We start from the raw sequence: 23,289 nt of genomic DNA on the forward strand, positions 1-23,289 counted from the left end.
TACTATAGAAATTCTCTTAAGTTTCTAGTGCTGTCTATGTGGTTGTTCCACTAAACACATCCAATATAATAGAATATGAAAACTCAGTAGTGCAATAATTTCAAAATATTTTATTAGTGATTATTTCCTACAATATTTATAATGAAGCAAAAAAACCCTGTCAACAGAAAATTACCTCAACTGTGGTTCCTTCTTGTTCCCAGCACAGAACTTCTTTGGATTTTACTTTCTGAGGGCTGTAATAACTACTCTCAGCTTGCATTTCAGTGAGCTACAAAACAATAGGATAAACACCTTATATAAGTCAATATTAGTATAAAACTGCGGTAATGTCATTAACATCCAGGACTGATGAAGACAAATTAAACTATGGGCCAAAATTTATTAACAAGCAGGAAACAGGTGCAGTTAAACAGCTGTAACACATTATCCATGTTAAAACTTCCCATATTCGACTTCTAGTTGAAGTATGCTGTAACAAAGCTTTATATCCACTACAGCATTTTCAGTTTGCTTATCTAAAGGGAAACTATGTGATAAGATGAAACAGATACACAGCTGCATTACTAACATCATACAAAATTAGCTTATAAATTGCTGTAAAAATGAATAAATAAAATACTGATTCTTCTCAACAAATAATGAAACACCATGATAATATTAAGGAAACATTTTGATTACAAGCCTACTCATTTTGGCTTATTGTCATGGCAATTGAGAAACATGCATTTATAGTTTTGCATGATTTTGATATAAAAATTTTGAGTTGGTAAAACACATAAGCATGGGTTAAAAAGCATATAACCTGCAGTTTAGGAAAAGGAAAAAAAATGGCACAAAATGAAGGTGTTATGTTCTGCATTTAAAAAAATACTTAAGTTTATTTATGTTGAGTCAAATTCTCATTTTTATATAAAAGTATGCACAAGCTCTCGTTTTCAAGAGTGGATACACATGGCTGTTGTTTCAAATTAAAATTTTGTAAACCAAGAAAATGGAATTAAAAAAAATCACTGATCATCCTTCAGCTGTGTGCAATTATTGCAGAAGAAAAGCAATTGATTGATTAAAGTAACTCAGACATTACAAGAATCATTGTCACCATTATTAGAAACTGCTACATTTAATTTGGCATGATAGCTGGAATGATATCAACTGTTCGGACTGCTAATGCAGAAATTTGACTTTATTTTTTTAACCAAAATATGAACTACAAATTAATGCCAAACGTTCTTTCCATGCAACCAGAACAACAAATCCTGTTTTGCTCCTAACTGTATTAGTACCGTACATCGCTCCACATTTAAAACTTAGAGAATGTAGGATGATAAATTTTAAGTAGTTTTTATCACTTCCTAATACAAAATGTGTAAGGTTGACAATGAAACATTAGGAAAGCCCAAATCAGTTAAAAAAATAAGTTCTAACTACTTTTAATGAGTTTTCTCATGAGAGGAAAAAGTGCACAAAATTACTACCGCATGACAAAGCACAAAAGAAAGCAGATGCTGAGCTACAATGAATGAGAAATGTGAGTTTCGGTTGTTGTTCTTTTGTTTGTTTTTGTTGTTGTTTGTTTGTTTTAAAGTGGTATACTAGGCATGTAATTAAAGGAGAAAGAAAATATATTCTATTATTTACTTTTAGCCTTAAAAAAAAAAAAAAAGGAAGGCTGAAGCAAATTGATGCAACACAACTGAACGTTTGATGCTTTACATTCTCAAATTTTGCAATCAGATTTGCCAGAAGACCTAAAGCTTAAAATATTAACGTCCCCACAGAACCCCTGCAGCTCTCAGAGTCACTTGCCTCATTTTTTCTGACAGCTGCTGAGCAGCTAAATGCTCTGCTGGGCCACCAAACACAGCTCAGAGAAAGTCACCGTGAAGCCCCTCAAATCCCTCCCTTGGGCACAGACAACAAGTCAAACGGGCAGAAAATGGGTAGGGAGCTACTGATGGCATCATGTGTATGATTAGGCACATAAATGTTGTACAAGGACTATGAAAGCATTTCAGTTCACCTGACAGGCTCAATGTCAAAAAGCCACCTTGGTTATTCTGCTGCTCACAGAAACAGCATTAATTCCTGTTCTGAAGAGTTCTGGCCTTAATGTATGTTTAATTCTAAATCAAAGACTCTCCTTCTGTTACAGTTATGTACAGATTGTATATATTTTGGGACATGTTGAAAGTATTTTGCTAATTCAGAATTTTAATTTTTAATTGTCAGCACATATCAGTATCTCATTCAGAGTCTCCATATTCCCTTCTGCAAGTTTACAAGAGGAATAGAGAGAAGTGCAGCAACTGTTTTGAGATTTGTTTACAGAAAACACTCAAATATTTCTCTACATACATAGTTTATAGTACATGTATAATTTATCCTTTGCTTCTTTAATTCAATTCCAATCCATGGAAAGTAATTTCAACATTATCAATTTTAAGTCAAACCTGCACGTATTATAGTCAGTCAAGCAGTTTCCCTTTAAAATGAAAATGTTTGCACTCAAATTCTAGCTCAAATGGCAAAAACACTTTACAGTGCAATTAACAATACATTATGATATAAGAGGAACTTTCAGTATTCACATTTTCTGTTATTCATTAACATAACATTCCCTTGTCTCAAATCAAAACCAGTATACAAGCACTCAGATAATCTTTATGCACTTTCTCAACAAGCCAAATAAATCCTGTACAAGACAGAGAAATACTTACCTTAAAAGTCACCGTTGCCTTTGTACAATAAAACCCAACTGAAATAACAGGATCCTTGAGGGACTGAGATTTCTGCTGACGTAGCATCATTTCATCATCAGTTCCACTAGAATCGTTCTCTTCATCATCATAACTCACAATAGCAGGAACAAAAGACCAAGCCCAAGAAACCCATCCTTGTTGCTGGTCATCATCTTGATGCAAATAGGGATCTTGATTGACATATTGTGCAGGATATTGCATTACTGAGCTTGTTTCATCTTCTGCACCTTTTAAAATAAAAGCTAAGTCAAGTTCCACATCAACCATGCCAGAAAATTAATTTATTTTATTTAAAATTATAGTATATTGAATTTATCTAGGACAGTGTTCCACAAATCATTCACTAATAACTGGTTTATAATGATAGAAAAGAAGTAGAATTTTAAAATTTCTGAATATAAGTTTCCAAAGACTTGTTTGATTCATTAATATTTTCCTCCAAAACATATTAAGGGTCTTTGCAATAGTTCTATTATTGTACATTTGCAGCAAGACCAGAATTAGTCATCTATACCCCATGCTGTCAAGACTTCTTCCATTAAAGCCAGTCTGAATTTCAAATTAAACCTTAGTAATTATATATTACAATATTATTTTAAATGCCAAGATCCTATACTTACAAGTTTTAGAGCATTTTGTCTTTAGACTTTTAATCTAATTATTTACATATACATTTGTGCAAAGGGGGAAACTATAAGAAAAAACACTCATGAGAACTCTAGCACATGCTTAGAGGTGAGGACGCCTCCTCCCACAAGGGCACTGCAAGCTTCCCTCCTGATCCCTTCACAAAACTGCCTCACACATCAAATTTCAATCCAGTGTAAATCAGGAAACACAGGAGAAGTGCACATCCAGTGCTGGGAATGGCCAAGAGGGGGAACTGTCAGATGCAGAAGGAAAAAGAATTGATATGGAGCATGACTCCAGTAGCTCAGCCTAGGCTGCTGTTGGCAGGCACAGAAGAGATGGTGGAAGGTCTGCCAAAAGAGAAGAAATCTGGAGGTGTAGGACCAGGGTCATGCATAACATTTGGCCTACACAGCCATAAAATTCAGCCATCATTTACCGTAACTCTTGCTGTACCATGTGTACACACAGAGACAATAGTAAAAGATGCCAAATAATAGTTTGGTTTATAACGTTTATTAATACTTTGGAAGCCAGTAAAATAAGACTAAGAGCAGCTAGACTATAACAGTGCTGTCTATATAGTGTGAGATAGATGGAAAAAGAGGAAGATACAACTATCTTTATCACTAAATTCAAACTACTACAACACTATGTAATCTGTCAAGTTTTGCAAAAAAATGCCCATCAGCCTAGGAAGCAACCCACAACATCCTCTAAACACTGCAAAGTAGAAATACAATGTAAATTCCTCTATAACAAGTAATGCATGAAGGAGAGTATGTACTTTGGAAAGTTTTAACTAACCACACCAAGCACTGCATCAACTGCAAACATATAGGATAGTGAAATATAATGATAAAATCCCTATGTTTTATGTATGTGAGTTTGTTAAAGGACAAAATGCTCCTACTCAGCTTTCTAAATCCATTCTTGCCAACCACCCACAGCGAAATCCCACGGAACAATCTTGCTTCACAGTGTAGGGCAGTGATTCCCGTTAAGAAATCCATTTGATACATATTACAAGATAACAGTGCCACTGCATCTCATTGTTTCCAGGTTCAAATCATTTTGATCTTCAGAAATTCACTACCTGATCTTTTAAAGAGCTTGAGAAGCTTACCTCTAAGAGTCTGGAAACTAATATCTCTCACGGTAAGTCTGGATCTAACCTGGCAGACAGTTACTCTCTTCCTATTTGGCTTTTTTCTGTCTATATTAGTTTTCAGCCAGATAAAAGGCTGATCCAGCCAACCTGTGGCTACATAAATGCAAGTACTGGTTCTAGGGGAAGAGGGAGGGAATGCGTTGCCATCCCTGCTGGCAATAGCATGAATTTTCATCTGGTTGAATCAACCGTGAAACTGCATAAATGAAACCTGGTAAGCACTTCAAGACCCAGATGTGGATGTTCATTCCCATATCATTAAATAACGTAGATATTAAAATTCATTTCCTCATCCATATTTTACAAGCTACAAGTGAAAGAAGCTACTGCAAGCTCACAGCTAAGACGACATTATTATTAAATTATTAATACAAAATTTATGGAATAAATAATGTTAAAAAGAAATCTGCAAGAAACAAGGTTTCTTGCTGACAATGACAGTTTTGGTGCTGACCTTGAGAATGCAACAGCCTGTAAACTTGTCCCTGCAGCATGAACTGTCCTTGAAGAATCTCAAATGCAGTAACATACATTCTTTCAAAACAACAAATATATCCAAAGGAAAGTCATACAGAAAATATTTATTATATAAGTCATGAGCAATATGACTTATATTTATTATATAAGTCACGTGCAATATGTTTATACTATTGAACAGCCGTATTGCTACACTGGATTTTATTCGAAAGAATACTTGGGAGGGTATATAGCCAGGAAAGAAGCTCCAATAACAGAGCTACATATGAGTGGAGATTAAAAAAAAATAAGGGGGGGGGGGGAACAAAACAAAACAAAGGAAAAAACCAACAACACCAAAAAAACACCACACACAACAAGACCAATAACAGACTGTGGGGCTTACTGCATAGGTCATTTACCCCACAAAACACATGAAAACATTAAGAGACAAAATGATATTATGTACCCTGGTACAAAGATTGCATGTATATCTCTACCTCTTTAACACTCACGAGCAGACAGAACAAGTGCTGGGACAAGAAAAAGACACAGAAATTGTAATTGGCACACACAACCTTTTATCCTGACATCAGTCAAAGTGGGGATCATTTTCTTCAGTATTTAGGAACTACTCCTCTCTATCCAAACTCTTCAACACAGTGCACAGCTGCATTTCCTCAGTCAAGTAAGGATCAATAACTTTCAGTTCTCCCATTCTTATCCTCTATCCCCAACAATTAATGCTCACATAGAGTTCCTTGCTGTCATAAATTACTTGCACCTGGTTTTCTCAGACAGTTCAGATCTCAGATTCAGCCTAAAGCTGGCAAAATATTAAACTCTTGATCTGATTTTTGTTCCATTAGTACCCCAAAAGAATCCCCTGCTACCGTTCTTACCACCAAGTTTTCAATAAGGAACACTTTAGCCCATTAAATAAATTTCGTTTCATAGGATCTATGCAACTTTTTATTCTGCTAAGTGCTGTAAAAGTGCTAACTGCTCACATTCACAAAGGTTTTTCTATTTTCATTTAGTTTTTGAGAGTAAAGATCATGACAGGGTCAATGTGCTTTACAAATATTAGAAAATTTCACAATAGTCCTTTGGGATGGAAAGGTACTGTTATTATTGCCATTTTACACCTGGGAAACATGCTTCATAGGCTGGAATCACATCTGTCATGGATTTCATTTCATGACAGAAAGAAAAAAGAAAAAGAAAACTTCCATGATGCAGAATCTAAAGGCAATCAGAGGCGGCAACGCCAGGAACTATTAAAACCACTCTTAGAAGCTCAGTAGCTCATACTGCTCATGATTCCAACTTCTGTCCCAAGCTGCTCCTCAGCATCTCCAACAACATCATGCAGCCCCATGTGAGCTGTCTGCATGCCCTGCTCCCCACTCTCAATCATACAACTTTTTATCTCTAGTCCCCTGTTTGTATTTCTTTGCCCAGCAAGTGCCAGACCTCCTCTACTTGAGCTTTTTCTCTTCTTCAAACCTCTCAGACCATTGTTTACTTAACCAGCTCTGGTGTTTCAGCCTTGAGATCAACCTCAGCAACTCCATCCAACTAAATTCCAGCTCTCCCTTGCATCCTGGCTTCTTGTCCTCTTTCACGCCTAAATCATTTTCATTTCTAGTTACCTTTCTTTACCACAAACCAAAAGCTTATTATGCAGTCCCAGCCGGCCACAACTACAACCGTGGGTTCTGCCATAGGCTCTTGTCCAAACTTTATCCTTTTTGAATCTCTCTGCATTGAAATAAGTCCCTTCGGTCCTTTGCGCTCCCGGTACAGTCCAACAGCCCAGAGCTCAGCGCAGGCAGCTCTCAGTCCCAGGACCAAAAGACCTTTCTGATTCCTTATCAGTAATTTTACCTGCATATTTGGAATGCTTTCAGTTTAACAGAATTTGAGCAGTTCTTACTCAAGTAGCAAAAATATGCTCACGACACAGGCTACCCTACTGGCAGATCTCAAGGTCTTGATCATACATTTGGGTATTTAAGAACTGCTGCTGGGATATTCTTAGACATGGATAGGTGATTGATTTTAAGTCAACAACAACATAAAAATAAGTTCCACCCAAAAGATTAAGAATTAGCAATAACTGAACCCACTAAATGCTTTAAACAGAAAGGGTGAGAACTGCTTACTCATAAATACAGGGTTAAACTGCTTAATGAATCTTCAGAATCCTTCCAAAGAGTTATACAAATATAATCTATCAAGAAGGTCTGTACATTATTAAACTGTAAAGAACTTAGGCACAACTCCAGTGGAACTAGCCTAGGATTTCATGAAGCTTTACTCTTGGAAAAAAAATGTGGCTACTAACAGCTCAGCAGATAATGTGTCATTTATTATTGTACTTGATTAAGTATTTTTTTCTGAAAATAGTAGCACGTTTGAAATTTCCTCAGAAAAGTTCAAATTTGTGTCTGGAAATCTGGATAACAAATGCAGCATGAAATGCTAAGAAAGTGGGTTTTTTTTCCTCTCAGATCCAATATGAAGTCAGAATAAAAAAGTGAACTCAAAGTGAAGGTACAGATAATCTGGTTAATGTCAATTTGGCACTCCTGCTTAATCACGATGCACAAGAGGAAAAAAACCCTTACATATTTAAATTTTTTATTTATGAGTGTGTACATTCAAGTGCACATGTGCACATATGTATGTATGCCTACAAATATATTCAACTCTATGAAGGAAACAAGCATGAAAAGTCTGAAGGAAAACAGTTAGTAACAGTTTTAGCCTGTATGAGGCAAAATACTTCGCAATGAAAATAGAAATGTGCTTCTAGAACTGTTTCCACAGTTCTGGCTTGGCCACCCAACAATGGCCATCTGGTTTGTGTTCTGAAGCAGATAGTTGTGTTAAATTGATATGATCACGTAATTAATTACAATGACAATGTTGGAGCACAGTGTAGTTGAATAAAAATTGCAATTCTTGTCATTGCAACCTTAGTCTAATTTGTGACCCTTCTGACAACTCTTCTGTACATCAGTGTAAAGTTACATGTTTCTTTTTTAGATGGCTATTTTATAAAAAACTAGGAAGTCACATTCAAAGTTGTTAAAAAAAAATAGTGTAAATGAGATTTACAGACAGCGATTGCAATCGCTGAGGACATACATTAGAAATAAGGATGACAAGAAAGGCATTGCCAAAGATTTTAGTCATATTTGAACATAAGAATCCCAAATTCCATTCCAGATGTAGCACGGACTGAGTACTTGTAGGCAGATGCCAATTGTTTTAACTTTAATCTTGACTTAAACTATATTTCTCTTTCAGTATCCATCTCACACTCTAACCAAAAGAAGCCAAACAAAGCATGCACACCTCTCCTGTCTGACTTCCTTCCTCTTCCATAGTTACAGCTGTTCATCTCAGTCTTCTCATCACCCAGCTCACCTTTCTCTCCAATCCTTAGACATTTTCATCTGAAACTCACTGCCTACTAGATTCACTTGTTCTTATATTGACTCCTGTGATTCCTCTACTCTTTCAATGTCTTTCCAACATTCAAATAGTGCTACTCACCTTAGTAACTCCAGGAATCCAGCTACAAATTTCAAGCAACATTAGCTACATCATATTGTCTATAGCATGAAAATTTGGCCAAATTTAGGTGAACTTTAATGGCAATGAAAGAAAGATACTCAGCACAAAGACAACCCTCTGTCTGAAATCGAGGGTGATGCAGCTCTTCATAGAGAAGTTCTTCACCCTTTCTTGTGCAAATACAATTAAAACACCCATTAGATGCAAGGAGTTCTTAAAATGCACACTGAAGACTTTTCTAAAAACTGATGCTTTTTAAGTCTCAGGAGAAAAACAAATTTATGTTTTCAGAATATTAATTAAGCACTATGTCTTGTGTAACAAACTCCACATTTCTTGTAAGGCAAACTGCTTCTAGTGCGGGAAACTACTTGAGCTTTAGAGAAAACACAAGAGAAATATTTACAGACATGTTATTTATTTGCTCCCCTCCACACAGCTGGAGTATGACAGAGAATTCTACATCTGGCATGACAGTGAAACAGTTCTGTGCCAATCAACACTGAAGGCTATATTTTGGCAAAAAATTTCCACCACTGTCATTTTTCCAATAACGTGTTTATTTTTCCAAAATCAGAGAAAACAGCAGCACAGGATCAAAAAAAACTATAACCTTATGTACATTAAAATTGTATATCTCTTAAACAGAACAAAATGAATTCAATTAATAGCTTACACAAAGTTACAAAATGTCATAATGCTATTAAACATAAGTATAGCTTAAGAGTGCTGCATCACCTCCACATATAATTTCAAGAATTTTCTAGAAGTTATCATGCTCTTGACTGTGTGGTAAATCCCTCTTCCTACTCTCTCAGATTCAAATTCATCTTTGGAAATATATCCACAACTTAGGTCTTAAGGACATTAAAATTAAAACAAATACCTAAATAAGTTCCATGTTCTGACAAGTAAATTAATATCTGCTCTACAAAAGCATAAAACAAACAAAATTCAGAACTTGGAATGACAACCCATCCTCTCTCTTCTCTTTATTTAGTGGCCTAACAAATTACAAAAAACTTCAGATTCAAGTTTGGATGTTCAAGATCGTTATGTTCCTGATTAAATTACTCAAAGAAGATAGCATGATGCAAGTCGATGTGACTGCCTGACTCTTGAATGTTCTGTATTTATATTTTACACAGAAGTGAACAAACAGAAATCTATCTACTTAGAAATTTTATTTCCCTTAGTTTTTCATACAAACTAAGCATCTATTTGCCTTTCTTACATTGCCGCAAATTCCTAACAATTCACCTAACATAAAACCTCAAAACTCAAATACATGACATGGTACAACTAGACAAAAAATAATACAATAGCAAAGCCACCTAAAATTGAGACCAGAACAAAAGGTTCACAGCTGCAAATCCATCATGGTTGTAACCCCAGCAGGCAGGAAGGCATCACACCAAGGGAAAAAGAATTCACCCCTCACCAGTGCAACATTCCTCAAAAGATTGCGTCACAGTAAGTGACCAGGGAACATCAGGCAGAATAGGAGAATACATGTTACACAAAAATAAAAAGTAGAGGAGACTAGACTATGTAAAAGGACAGAACTACTGTAAACATATGCCATTTAGAACAAATGCTGATCTATCTACTCTCAGTAACAAGTTTCAGAGAAGATGGAAAACACATCACTTTGACACTAGCAGTAGCCACACTTGAACTAAATATAAGAGAGAAGTCAAAGCTGCCAAAGGACAGGTGCCTTGTAGTGACAGATAAATCTGAAGTACTCTACTGTGTCACAGCTCCTAAAATGGTCTTTTTAGACAAAGTTTAATCTCAGTTTACTTAGGATCATCAGAACACTTCTCAGAACATACCATGAAAAAGATGTCAGAGCAGTGGATGCTCACCCAGCACAATGACCTGCCTCTAACAAAGTGCAGAGATGCTTTGCAATAATTAGCCTTGGCCATTTATACTTGGAAAAAGCAAAGAAACAAATGTTTTTAACATTTCTTTTCAGAAAGTAAGAATTGCATTTACCTGTGATGTTTCCTAACATATCTTTACTGTGGCGAACCAAATCTTCACTTTCCCCATCTTTGAAGTTGCCTATTTCTCCATAATAAAGAGCAATACCAAGCTGCATTATACGTATAAACATCGGAAGCTGCTGGTCAGAGATTGAAAGTTTCAAACTTTCAACTAATGTGTGAATCTATAACATGAAAGAGAACAAAAGCAAATAAAGCTCTCATTAAAGCCAGCTTTTAAAACATTCAATTCCATACTAATTTTTTATGTTCATTCTAATTTCTAAAAACAAAAGCTGCAAAATAACATAAGGCAAAGGGTTAAACACAATGAGTTTCAAAACCATATGTTATGGGCTGCAACAAAAGAGAAAAGTGTTGAAAACCGAATGTGTTGAGAAGTGAAATGTAATATATTTTGAATATGTATACATCTTTTTTTTTATTACAATTGTTGCTGAGGAAATTTCTAAAATGTAGTCACATGAGTGTATCTGATTAAACTTTTACCCTCATTACAGAGTTTCATGAAAACTTCTGCAAACTAAACAAAATCCAGATATACTGCTTTTAATATACAAAATCCTTCATTTTGATTCTTTCTCACTCCCAACTTGTTGCAAGTGGGCAAATAACAGAGGGAGACTCATTCCAAAAGAAATGCAGAAAAGCAGCTTCTCTGGACATTCCAGCTCAGACATGCAATTAAGCACTTTTCTCTAAATGAAAGCAAGCTTCACAAAGACCATAATTACTAGGATGAAAATGTATCCTTCTTTAAATATTTTAGCTATTTTATTCAATACTTCAGAATATTTTCATGAGTATGTGATCACGCTATAAAGACAAAACCAGACTTGATAAGAAAAGTAAGAGCTGCACAAAATAACATTATTGTAATAAAATTACTGCCTGTAACATTAGAAACATTTCTAGCTCGAGGTCCAGTTTCTAAATGTTGTGGGAAAAATAATGGAAATGAAAAGTAACTGTTCATCAGCATTAGGCTTAATGCGATCCAATTGAAGAAACACGAAGTATGACTTTGTAAACAGTACTGCACATCCATGTGCAGGTAAAATTACAATAGAAAAATAAATATTTGTATAAAAATATGTTCATGTACTCATAAGACTTCACTAATAAATTTATATGAGTAAATCAATAGAGTCACAGCCTTAGACGTACAGAATGAGTGACAACATAGTATCAGCCATTTATATAAACCAGTGGAAAGATTTTATGTATCAAAATTCTGCTACTATTTAAAATTCTCTGAAAGAAAACAGCATCTAAAGTCCTAAGATACCCTTTGGAAATTAAAAATTAATCATTCAAGACCAATTTTTCAGGGCCAGATGATTAAAAGTTGACAACAACAAATCTTTTCTGTGCAGATGAACAATAGGAAGGATTAGGAGTGAATAACTGTCTTAAGAGTTGGAAGATTATTTTGCCAGATGCCTTTTGCCAGATGTCATACTGGACGACAAGAACACTAGGTAGCAATGTAGGCAATTAACATAATTGTAGAGTTACCGGCTTAATTGAAATTATGCTACGCTCCTGGACTTCTTGTATGGCACTACCCTCTCCTCGCAATCCTGTTCTTGCCCTGCCAGTGGAACTCATCTGCCCCTCAGTATGTTGACTCATCTCACTAAAAACAGCAGAAAACTGTTTTTTCTTGTCCAGTGAGCTTTCTGCCAGAGTGAGTTGACTGAGATGACTGACGAGCCAGACAAGTGTCAGTGCTGCTACAAATAGAGGGAGGCAGGACTGACATCCCCAGCACAAACTGATCTTCTGTCTCTCGGTTGTTTCATCCCACGATGATTTCAACAAGAAAAGCAACAGAAAGCTTAAAACTCTAATCATTTTATATGTATTTTGCTGCCTCCCCCCAAGTGTACTATTCGTACTCTAAAATTGAAAACAAGAGCTCGGTGTTACCAATTTAAAAGCATACAAATATGTATCCAAGTACTTATGAACTGTATTCCTTTGAGATGCCTCAAACTAAACTCATTAAGATTAGTTTGGCCAAAACTCTGCAACAGTCATAGTAGTCAAAATTATGCAGGTTATAAAAATATTCTAGTCACTACAAAGAAACCAAAAGAACATATGCTATTACAAACGTGGAAGTCTTGGAAATGTTCACTCGAGACTGAAAAACAGATGTGATTCACCAAGTGAACATCACACAGTATGAAAGTTTTCATTATAAAGACCTTTGCAGCTCTGGAGTGCAAGACTGAGCACTGCTGGGTTTGGTCTTCAGATGGGAAACGAACCATCCGAGCACGAGCTGCTGACACTCATTTACCCTTCAAATACACTGAAACTGCACTATTTCATCTGCAGGGGAGCATTTTAAAACATTTTAAGCATCCTTGAATTAATTTAATTAATCAAGCAGTTATATTTACTGATAGCAGCTCCATTTTCTTCAATTGTAAGAAAACAGTTATTTTCATTCAATAGTTAAATATTTTAAAGACAATCTTTTTAGCATACTGCCTCCTGATGATCCACAGCGCACAATCTCCACATACACAACAAATCAGAAAGTTGTCAAATGTAAAATTTGAGGGTCAACAGATTTGTAGATCTAATTGTTGCATAATGGTATAACAGTGAAACAAAAGATTTAAGATCTCAAAATCATTACCTTTTGACAAATATTCTTTGGCTCATAACAATAATTAATTCACTTAAGTATTAATCTGTTATCTTAAATGTTTTAAATTAATTGAATACATTTCTGAATATCTTCATAAACAGTATTTTACGTTTAAACATTGAAGAAAAAGAGAAAAAATTAAAAAGAAAAAATCAACTATGGGCAACATAAAATAAGATATATATTAAAAAAATATAAAACACGTATTTGAACAAACTGAAATGTGCCTTAAATAGGGCAGTGGCAATAAATAACCACCAAAGATAAACAGATAAGTTTAATACAAATTTAATTATACTACTACCACTTCAGTGCATTCTATTTTGGTTTTTTTTAGTCCAGTATCCACAAAAAGTTGTAAGTAATAATATAATGATTGCCATTTTTACAACAAGAGTATCATTTTAAAATACACAGAAGATTCTGTGAGCATTTCCATTCAAGTGTGCCATCAGAGACTCATAACTTGGTCACAAAACTTTACTCTGCAAACCTAGAACCTGGAGCTTCAGCTGGGTTCAGATGACTCCTCCAAAATTTGCAGAAGTATTCAGCCAATATGAAAATCAAGTTCTTTAACACTAAGATTTACTGTCTATATGCAGTAATCATACTATCACCACAGAACATAAAGAACATAACTGGTAAACTACAGAAAGTCATAATTTGATTCCTTCTTATCACTGGAGTTCATATAGGTTCCAAAGTTATAATACACACAGTTAAAAGCCCTGGCATCATTAAATATATAACTTCCTGTTTACAAAACTCAAAATAGGTAAAAGTTGTTTTCAAAAGTTGTTACCAGTTACTCTGAAAACAAACAAACAAACAATTTTGCAGTAAATATACCTGAAAATTATTATTTATTAAAACTTGAGATATGCTTAGTATGAAGTCTGTGTCTTAATTTAAAACAATTCTCAACAAATTAAATGGGCACCACTGGATTCATTGAGAGAGGGAGGGAGAGAAGACAAACCTTACATATATGACTACTCAGAGCAGGAAAAGAAAAGGTAGAAGTGAAATGCAGTTCAGCCCCTCCAGCAACTTAGCGTTTTGCTTCTGCAAAATGTAAACATGTCACTTAAATCTGATGCCCACGAGTAATACTGGACCCCTACTCACTAGGGACCGAGCTGGGCTTGCTAATCCATTTCACGTAGTTCACTACATAGTGTTCATACATTGAAGTTCCTTCTTATTTATGAGTTTGAGCTACATTTGAAAGAATAAGTAGTAAAAAAAAAACTTTCCATCTTATTGCAGACACCTTAAAGCATACAATGTTTTTTAAGAGATTATCTGTGCAAATTCGTTTTCCTTTCAGTTATTACATTTTCTCTCTTAAAACTTCAGAAAAAGTAGAAAATATTAGAGAGCATTACCTCCTTACTTTCAAGTTATCACTTTACATAGGCTAATTGCATCATACGAACAAAATATAATCAAAAAAACCTGTTAGCTAAAAACAACAGCATTCACTTTTCATTTTATTTTAAATTTCAAAGCATATTTTGAAAAATGTCAAAACTTCACAAGTGAGTAGCAAAAAACTTATTTTGGATACCTACTTTAATAATAGATGGCATTTTGGAGTTGAGGTTATCGTAAGTAAAATGCAGACGAGTCCTGAAGGAACATTTGTACAGCAGAGGTTCCTGGTAAAATTCAATCTTACCACTGGCGTTCCTCTTATCAAGACATACTGTGCAGTCAGAAAAGTTGATCATCTTTCTCAGTACCAAATCAGTGGCTTTTAAAAGAAGTATATAGGTTAAAAAATATATTGCATAAGAAAAATCAGTTATGCATACATATTCTTTTTTTAGAAGAAAATCCAAGATAATTGTGTGGTCATTATTTAAATCATCAGCAATGTACTTGTGTTGCTCATGCAACTAAAGAGAATAATTTAACATGTCACAGTCTTTCAGCTGAATACTTAAAAAGTGAGGACAAATTAGTCACACACAATTCAAATTTTCACCCCTTCACTGTACCTTAAGATCTGTTTATAAAATAAGAGAACAGCTTCATGTCAAAGCCTAAGACGAATAAATATTATTCTCATTATTCTCCCAGAAAGAATCTTGCATATTTTCCCCCAAAGTTTTATTTTCAGTCCTCCAAAGCAAACAAGAGCTGTTATAGTGATCTCAACATGAAACATATATTTTAGTTTTGTTGGTTTAGTTTGTAATAAATTGAGCCAGAACAAAGAAATGGGTCCAGTGGTCAGGAAACCATTAAATTCGCTATTCTACCAGAGATGTTCTGTGTGATCTTAAAATATTCTTACTGCACCCAAATTCCACATCTACCAAGTGCCAGTAAGAATAGCTAGACTTACAGGTGAATGTTGGTAATTCAAAGACTAAGACAAAAATAAAAAAATTCATTTGTTTTTCCTGAAAATGCAAAGCAAAATGAAGCACATCTTGCAGTTGGTATGCCACGTTCACTGCAGTGCAGCATGTTTTACCCCTTCTCTAGGCACCCTCTACAGAGAGTTTTCAGGTCCTCACAAATGCAACATAACAGCCTAAAACGTTACTTCTCATTCAGAAAAACAAGCTGTCTACACACTTACTGCCAGTCGCAACCACAAAATGAAACGCAATCACAAAAGGATGGCAACTATGAGCAGAGAGGACTACAAAACATGATGTATAATTATCAGTGATCACGCAAATATGCGTTAAGAATCAATTATTATTACTGGCTCTTCAAAATGAAGGACAAGGGAAAACTTAAGAAACAAAAACATGCAGAAAGTATCTTAGTTCTGAAATAAGAGCCTTTTTTATTGTACTTGCAAATTTCTGTAAGAGTGTCTCCACTCTGAAACCTCAAAGGACACAGTATCTACTCACCAGAGATGTCCATGAATGCTCGATCCCAAAACTCATCCACTGTATAGCATTCTGCAGAAGTGATATTGACTGAGAGAACAATATCATCCTCCACATATTTTAATATGAGATTGTTGATCACAACGTTGACATTGTTTACAACACGCCTAATCAAACTCTGAACATAACCTGTAAAACAGAACAAATTCTTAGGAGTTATAAGAAAGACATGATGTCAAATCGACGTATTACTAAAGTCATCATTTCCAACTTGTTTATTTTTAAAACAGCAAAATTAAAACAAACCAAGTATCATTGTCCTTTATTTATCTAAAAATCACAAGACAAAATTCTTTAACATTCACTGCAGGTAACAACCAGCATTCTGGAACTGCAAGAAACTGTGTACAAAGAAAAAAGTAAATGCTAGGAATATAATAGAGCATAAGAGATTGATTTTTGGTGGCAAGAATCAACTTTCAAACTAATTATGGAAGATTATGAAAATTATGTAGGAAAAAAAGAGAAAGAATCAATGATAGTGACTTTTTCTACTTGAAAGATAATTAGAAATAGGTTTGGAAAAGTGAACACTGGTTGCTACATTACTTTTCAAGTATGCATATATTACACCTATTTGCTCTCTCACCTAGTTTAAAAAAAAAAAAAATAACTAAACATTCATATGTCTAGTACTTTTTTTTCCATTCTAAAAGCTAATGTATCCACACCATGCTCAGCAAGACCCCTGTGAGGTATAACAAAATCAGTTTCTGTCAACAACCCAAATAGTGAGCACCTGCACTGAAGTCTGGTGGGAAGAAATCCATTTAAAATTTTTCAGACACACTGTGATTGGAAAAATGATCTCATCTGTGAATTCCCAGTATGCAGTAAACACTAACATTTTACCAATATGGTAAAGAAATTAAATACTACCCATATTCATGTATTTTATCTATACTGAATGTAACTACCAAGATAACTCATTTGTACTGGGGAGAAAAAAAAAAAAAGCACCTTAAAACGTCTATGTTTTACAATTTATAACATTACTCACATTCTATTTAAAAAGATATTTAATACATGCTCTCGAGGTCTAGTTTGGTAACTGCACCGAAGAAAAGACAGTTAACAATACAGGTTTAAATCCACAGGCTTCAAGAGTAGTTTTCAGAAACTTGTATGAAATAAGACTCAGTTATATCTACAATTTTAATTCAAATAGCTTCAAATGAACATCAAAACATTGTGAGATGAGTAGGAACAGACTCATATTCCTCCTTCCATTCTACTCCGCTTTTTCTAGCTACTCATTGTTTTCATACTCAAATATTACTTTCTCCCTTGAAGTACATGGCAAGTTTTACCATTACATAAGTGATTTTTTTCAAGTTCCACAACTGCAAATTTACACAGTTGACATGTTTTTTTGGTTTTCAGAATTCAAAGCCTCCAACCACGTCCTTTCTTAAGTGCAAAACATGCTTTTGGTTACCATCAACAGGATATTTTGATTCTGATCTGGTACATTTCCATCTTTTTAGAAGTATTTACAGATAATTTTATTGTAAAACGTGATATTTCTTGCCATAACTTAGCTTGTTTCATTGTATACTATTCTTGAGCATACATCACCCTTTGAGCAAAGCCAGTTCCAGTGGGACAGAAAAGGCATTTAAACATCTCCTGCCATCTTACTAGGATTGTAATTGTATTAAAACAAAATCTGTAAAATGTTTTAGACCATTGTCTACATAAATAGGAAATTCAGAAGCGCAGTCAAAGTCAAAATTTGACAGCTTAGTACTCTCACTTTTCTAACATAATCTGAATTTACCTTTTTAGCATATCAATCCAAAAAAACTACTGTAAAGTACATGGAATAACTTGGTTTTGAGAATTTTCTCACTGACTTCTTCAAATGGCAAGATATTCTATGTAATAGGAACTCGGAGAAGCATATGTATTATTTTAATAAAGGGGCATAAGCAACTCATTCATAACACGGGTGGTATAAACTGACCTGTGTGTAAATAGAAGCTGGCACAAAGCATTTAGTTGATTAAGTTCAACATAAAAATATTTTGCAGACTATATAACTAGCAACTATAAAATCAATATATATAGATATAAAATCAAAACCAGTAATTTATTTACAATTCTAAAGCAAGTTATTACTTTCATTGAGGAAAGTAAAGCTGTCCCTCCACAGGTCCAAAGCTTTTTCAATATTTTGCTTTTAAGGGTCAAAGTCAATCTAATTTACATTTTTCTGCTGTGAATGACAAAAACATCACAAATCCAGCATCACAGCAGCAAAAAAGCAAGTTCTACTGACAGTTTCCAGCTGTATTCAGGAACAGAGCAATAACACTTATCTGTGTGACTTTTTTTTGCCTGAATGCATAAAAAGAAGGAGTAGAATTATTTCTTCGAAATTAATTAGGGGTCACAGATCTGAAAAAAACTTTCACACTTCTGCAAAGACATTTAACAACATATTGCATCACTAGTTTGGAAAAGCACCATGCAGGTATCAGCTTCCTAAGTAAGGTTACCCTCAAATACACTAGAATCAGATACTCATGACTGAGGATCAGTCTCTAAAGAAAATGACTGTAAATTGTAATTCTTACAATTAAAAAAAAAAAAAGTAAAAACAGCATCAGCAAGTTCAGGTACAATACAGTTAAGAAAAGGTTTTGTTTAATACAAGTGTGAGAAAACCAGTAGAGGTTGCTTCTTATTCCTGTAATTTTGAAACATAACACTATACCTGAATTTTAGTGGCAAATATGGTCATTCTATGATTGACTAAAAACACTCAAATCTGTAGGGGCAAAGTCTTCTAAGATACAACACAAAATCCACACGTACGCTTCTTTCAAATTCCCCAGAACCCAGCAGGCTGCACTGTGTGGTACGAGCTACGAATGCATTTCAGATCCAACCCTCCAAAATATTGTAGCACTGTCAACTAGACTGGTCTATTGATTCAACAGAATTCATATCAGACTGGTGACACCTAAACATCTTAAGTTTAGCAGTGCTCTGCTGTAACCAAAGCTACATTTTTAGCTCTGCCTTGCTCCATCTCTGAGAACACAGAACAAATAGATCTTTCAACAAATTGCAACTATAGTATGATACTTAAAACTTCCAAAGACTAAAATCTAAGTAGATGATTCAGCATCTTACTGAAATCCAGGATATGCAAATTAAAGCTTAGCAAAGCCACATCCTATACCACAGAAAATAAAATCACCTTATGAAGGGGCCTCTGTTCCTCATGGAAGCTGTTTACCACACTGGATCTCTATGTTATTTATGTATTTAAAAAAAAAAACACCACCCATAACTGTATTTAGGTAACTTTGCCACATGCAGAGTAACTTACAGTCCATTCAATAAAGATTTCACTAATGCTCTCTGAATCATTAGACTCCACCACCAACATACTCTATGCAGTTGAAGAAGGAACACAATGACAATGAAGGAGCTGGGAGGTGATGGTGCCCTACATTTTCACAGAGGCACAAAGAACATCTACAGAATCCAGCACATACTAGCATAAAGTACCAGATCTGATAATTTCCTACAGTACTGCAAATACAATATGTGCAATTTGTGTGAGCACTCATATCATTAAGAAACACAATATTTTCATAAAAGACAACACACAAATCAATTTTCAGTGAGCATGTTTCATCTGGATTTCTGGAAACATATCTTTTGGAATGTTTTAACTTCATCAGATGTCAATATCCGATGAATCAACAGAAGGCAAATCACATCTTGGCCACCTCAAAAGCAGTGTGGCCAGCAGGTTGAGGGAGGTGATTCTGTCCCTATGCTCTGGTAAGACCCCATCTGGAGTTCTGCATCCAGTTCTGGAACCCTCAGTACAGGAAAGACATGGACCTGCTGGAGAGGGGCCAGAGGAGGCCACAAAAATGATCAGAGGGCTGGAACAGCTCTGCTGTGAGGACAGGCTGAGAGAGGTGGGGTTGTTCAGCCTGGAGAAGAGAAGGCTCCAGGGAGACCTTATTGCAGCCTTTCAGTACTTAAAAAGGGCCTATAAGAAAAGATGGGGACAGACTTTTTAGCAGGACCTGTTGTGATAGGACAAGGGGTAATGGTTTTAAACTACAGGCGGGGAGATTCAGACTAGACATGAGGAAGATATTTTTTACCATGAGGGTGGTGAAACACTGGTCCAGGTTGCCCAGAGAGGTGGTAGATGCCCCATCCCTGGAGACATTCAGCACCAGGCTGGATGGGACTCTGAGCAACCTGATCTAGTTGCAGATGTTCTTGATGTTCCCACATCAAATCCAAAGGCCCAGAAGCACCAGAGCTGAAGCGCTGTCCATGGTGGGACACAGGGATGCCCAGGGTCCCGCAGTTCCAAGCCACCAGACAGCCTGGCCTCAGAGCTTTAACAGAGCCTAACACAAAACTGCCATATCTCTAACTCATCCAAAAATCAGATGTCCTCAAAAGGCAACTTGCAATTCATTCCAGTACTCTCCAATTTCATTTTTCTGCACAAAACAAAACCTCATACTCCAAATTTCTGTGCAAACTCATACGCAATAGTAATCAGACATATACTCAGGCATTTTTGTATCATATAAAAATCTCCAGGTTCAGCTGAGCCAGTCGGGAAGGGGGGAGAGGGTTGGGGGCAAAAATGGTAAACATCTCTACCAGGACTCAAATAAGAAACATCACTCAGAATCATTACTTTCCTAAAGGGAAATGTTTATCTTTAAAACTACTATAAGAATTTGAAAACATACAATAACTTAATGTGAATCACTGAGCAGTTAATGAGCAGAGTGATTTCGAAACAGAGTGATTCCGAAACAGAAGAACCAGAGCAGGAGAGGACAAAAATCTAACACACCACCCCTACCATGTGTTTCTCACACTAATCTATCTTGCACTATGAGTTCTGAAAATTTAAAGATTCGACAAAACTGAAGGAATAAATAGAAGCATTAACTACATTTTGTTGTAATTTTATAATATTCAAGTATTTCACTCATTTTATGTGATTTGTAGGTAAACAGAGATATAATAGCATAACCCAGACAATTGTGGCCACCTGAATGAAACTTAATTATCTTTATCACGCAAATACAATCAAGCTTCTGAAATTATGGATTACCTGGAGGTAAATCAGGGTCAGGAGAAGTAGATTGCTGAACTCGTCTTGGTTTTACTGTCGATTTTACACTTTCTGTGGTACTGCGGTTTGTTGAACTGGAACCACAACTTTCATGATCTTCCTGCTAGAGGAAAAGAAAGCAATTGAGTTGACCAAATAAAAAGAAAATAAATGTGGGGTAAAGATTTAGTGAATTAAACTTCTGCTACTGCTGCAATTAATAATTTCATTTTTATTAAAAAAAAACTCAGGCATTTAATTATTAATTACAACTGAATACATTTTATCTAGCTGCATTTCTGCTGAAACATTCCTTCAGAAACAGCGCCCTGAAGACTAACGAAATAAATATGAGAAACTACTAAATTTTATGAGCTTACATACCTACTCATAAAAACCTTCTCTGATGATTCCAAGAAGTCAGAGTCATATCTTTCCTAATACAGCTAATAGAAGCTGATACAAAAAGCAAAATATTTTTGCAGACTTCTAAAACAGTAAAACATTGCCCCAGAAAAGATGAATGTGCAGACGGCACGCTCATCTTCACATTCTATTTAACTTGTTCACCTCAAGGAACTCAGAAGCAGGAAACACGTTCATAAATAGAGAACACGATATAAGACTTACAAGATGAAATGTGCAGATACAAGAAAATCTTAACTGAATTTAGTGTTTTAAATACCCTACTAGTGTTCCCATTACATTCCAGAATGACAGTTTAACTGCAAGACTCATGTGCAAGAAAACTAAGAAAAGTAATGCAAGTATTCTTGTAGACATGTTAGAAGAGCAGGTTAGAGAAGAAGCAAATGTTTATAACTTTTGACCCAAGCCAGTTCTCTCTTTGATAGATGTAGTCTTCAGCAAAGAGAGAGAAATGCTCTCTGGGTCATGGCACTACTAGGATCACATAACATGTTCACATAAAGAAGGTTCTGGGGAACAAATGTCAAGTGCTGTAGTATGAAACTATAATATTTTTAAGTCCTCTAACCACCGAAAGGAAACTGCTTAAACTGGCTTGGGGTTTTGTACAGGACAGACCACGTGCTCACCTGCATGCTGCCCGACATTTTCAATAATCTCAAAGAAATTGTGAAAAAGAACCTTCACATTACTTACTTACTTCATGTTTTGTGGGGTTCTCTGCATGAAAAATGTAAAGTTACATGTAATGATATATTTTAAATAGAAGTCTACAAATTCAAAAACAATTGGAGCGTTCCTTTCCTTCCACTCCATGTTCCAAAAACAGAACACAGAGTGAAATTGTCTGATAAAGTGGAAATATCGTTTCACTATGAAAAAAAATAAGATGATGAGCGATATAATGTTAGCCTGGGGAAAAAAAAAGGAAAAAAAAATAGAAGGCTAAACTTATTTGGAAAAATTGCAGAAGACAGATTCATTCACACATTAGAAGGGTAGAGGATAGCTTCTAAAAGGATAAATTATCATAAAAGATTTGAGATCTTCCAGTCAGTAATACAGTATTGAAACAAACTGTGTGTTCTTTTTAAATTTATGGTTACGTGGCCATGTCAGTCATGCAGGACTTTCCCATTCCAGTGCATGAAAAAAATGAAATGGGTGTTTAGCATCAACTCTGTCTGGAGGGCATTTGTTTAATTTCTTATCCCTGACAACCTTCTGATGCTTTTCATCAAAGAATGTGAGTCTCCTGAAGACTCTCTCAGAACTTCTAACTATAGTGTAATTTCTTTAAACCTGAGGTGACAGAAGCCTCTTCATCAACATGTGCATTCTGTAATCAGAAAATCTCACTTCTCCTTCATGTCTCTAGCTTACTGAGAAAAATTAGATCAAAAGCTTTTAAACTGAAATGTTTGAAATAACTTTTAACCATAACCTCTTTCTTGGAAACTAGTTCATATGCAGCATGAAAATATTTTTTCAGATGAGTCATCATACTGCTATTTATGTTTTGAACTTGCAAAAAAACCC

At 35.2% G+C, this 23,289-nt stretch overlaps 1 protein-coding gene across 5 annotated transcripts in view; it reads right to left on the bottom strand.

Moving 5' to 3' along the window:
* The window catches only part of VPS13B (vacuolar protein sorting 13 homolog B), a 445,653-nt gene that overhangs the window by 385,070 nt on the left and 37,294 nt on the right, over positions 1-23,289 (bottom strand). For 2 of the 5 annotated variants that reach the window (XM_080340706.1, XM_080340704.1), the window contains exons 4-9: positions 21,322-21,442; positions 16,167-16,334; positions 14,865-15,046; positions 10,612-10,786; positions 2,721-2,989; positions 176-271 (exon numbers count right to left, since the gene is read on the bottom strand). In XM_080340706.1, coding sequence (XP_080196832.1) covers positions 176-271; positions 2,721-2,989; positions 10,612-10,786; positions 14,865-15,046; positions 16,167-16,334; positions 21,322-21,442 — 1,011 coding nt within the window. Of the gene's footprint in view, positions 1-175; positions 295-2,720; positions 2,990-10,611; positions 10,787-14,864; positions 15,047-16,166; positions 16,335-21,321; positions 21,446-23,289 lie in introns of those variants that run through there. The other 3 variants (XM_080340705.1, XM_080340703.1, XM_080340707.1) reach the window with 2 other exon arrangements.

This window comes from Nesoenas mayeri (genome assembly GCF_963082525.1).
Source record: "Nesoenas mayeri genome assembly, chromosome: 2".
NCBI lineage: Eukaryota > Metazoa > Chordata > Aves > Columbiformes > Columbidae > Nesoenas > Nesoenas mayeri.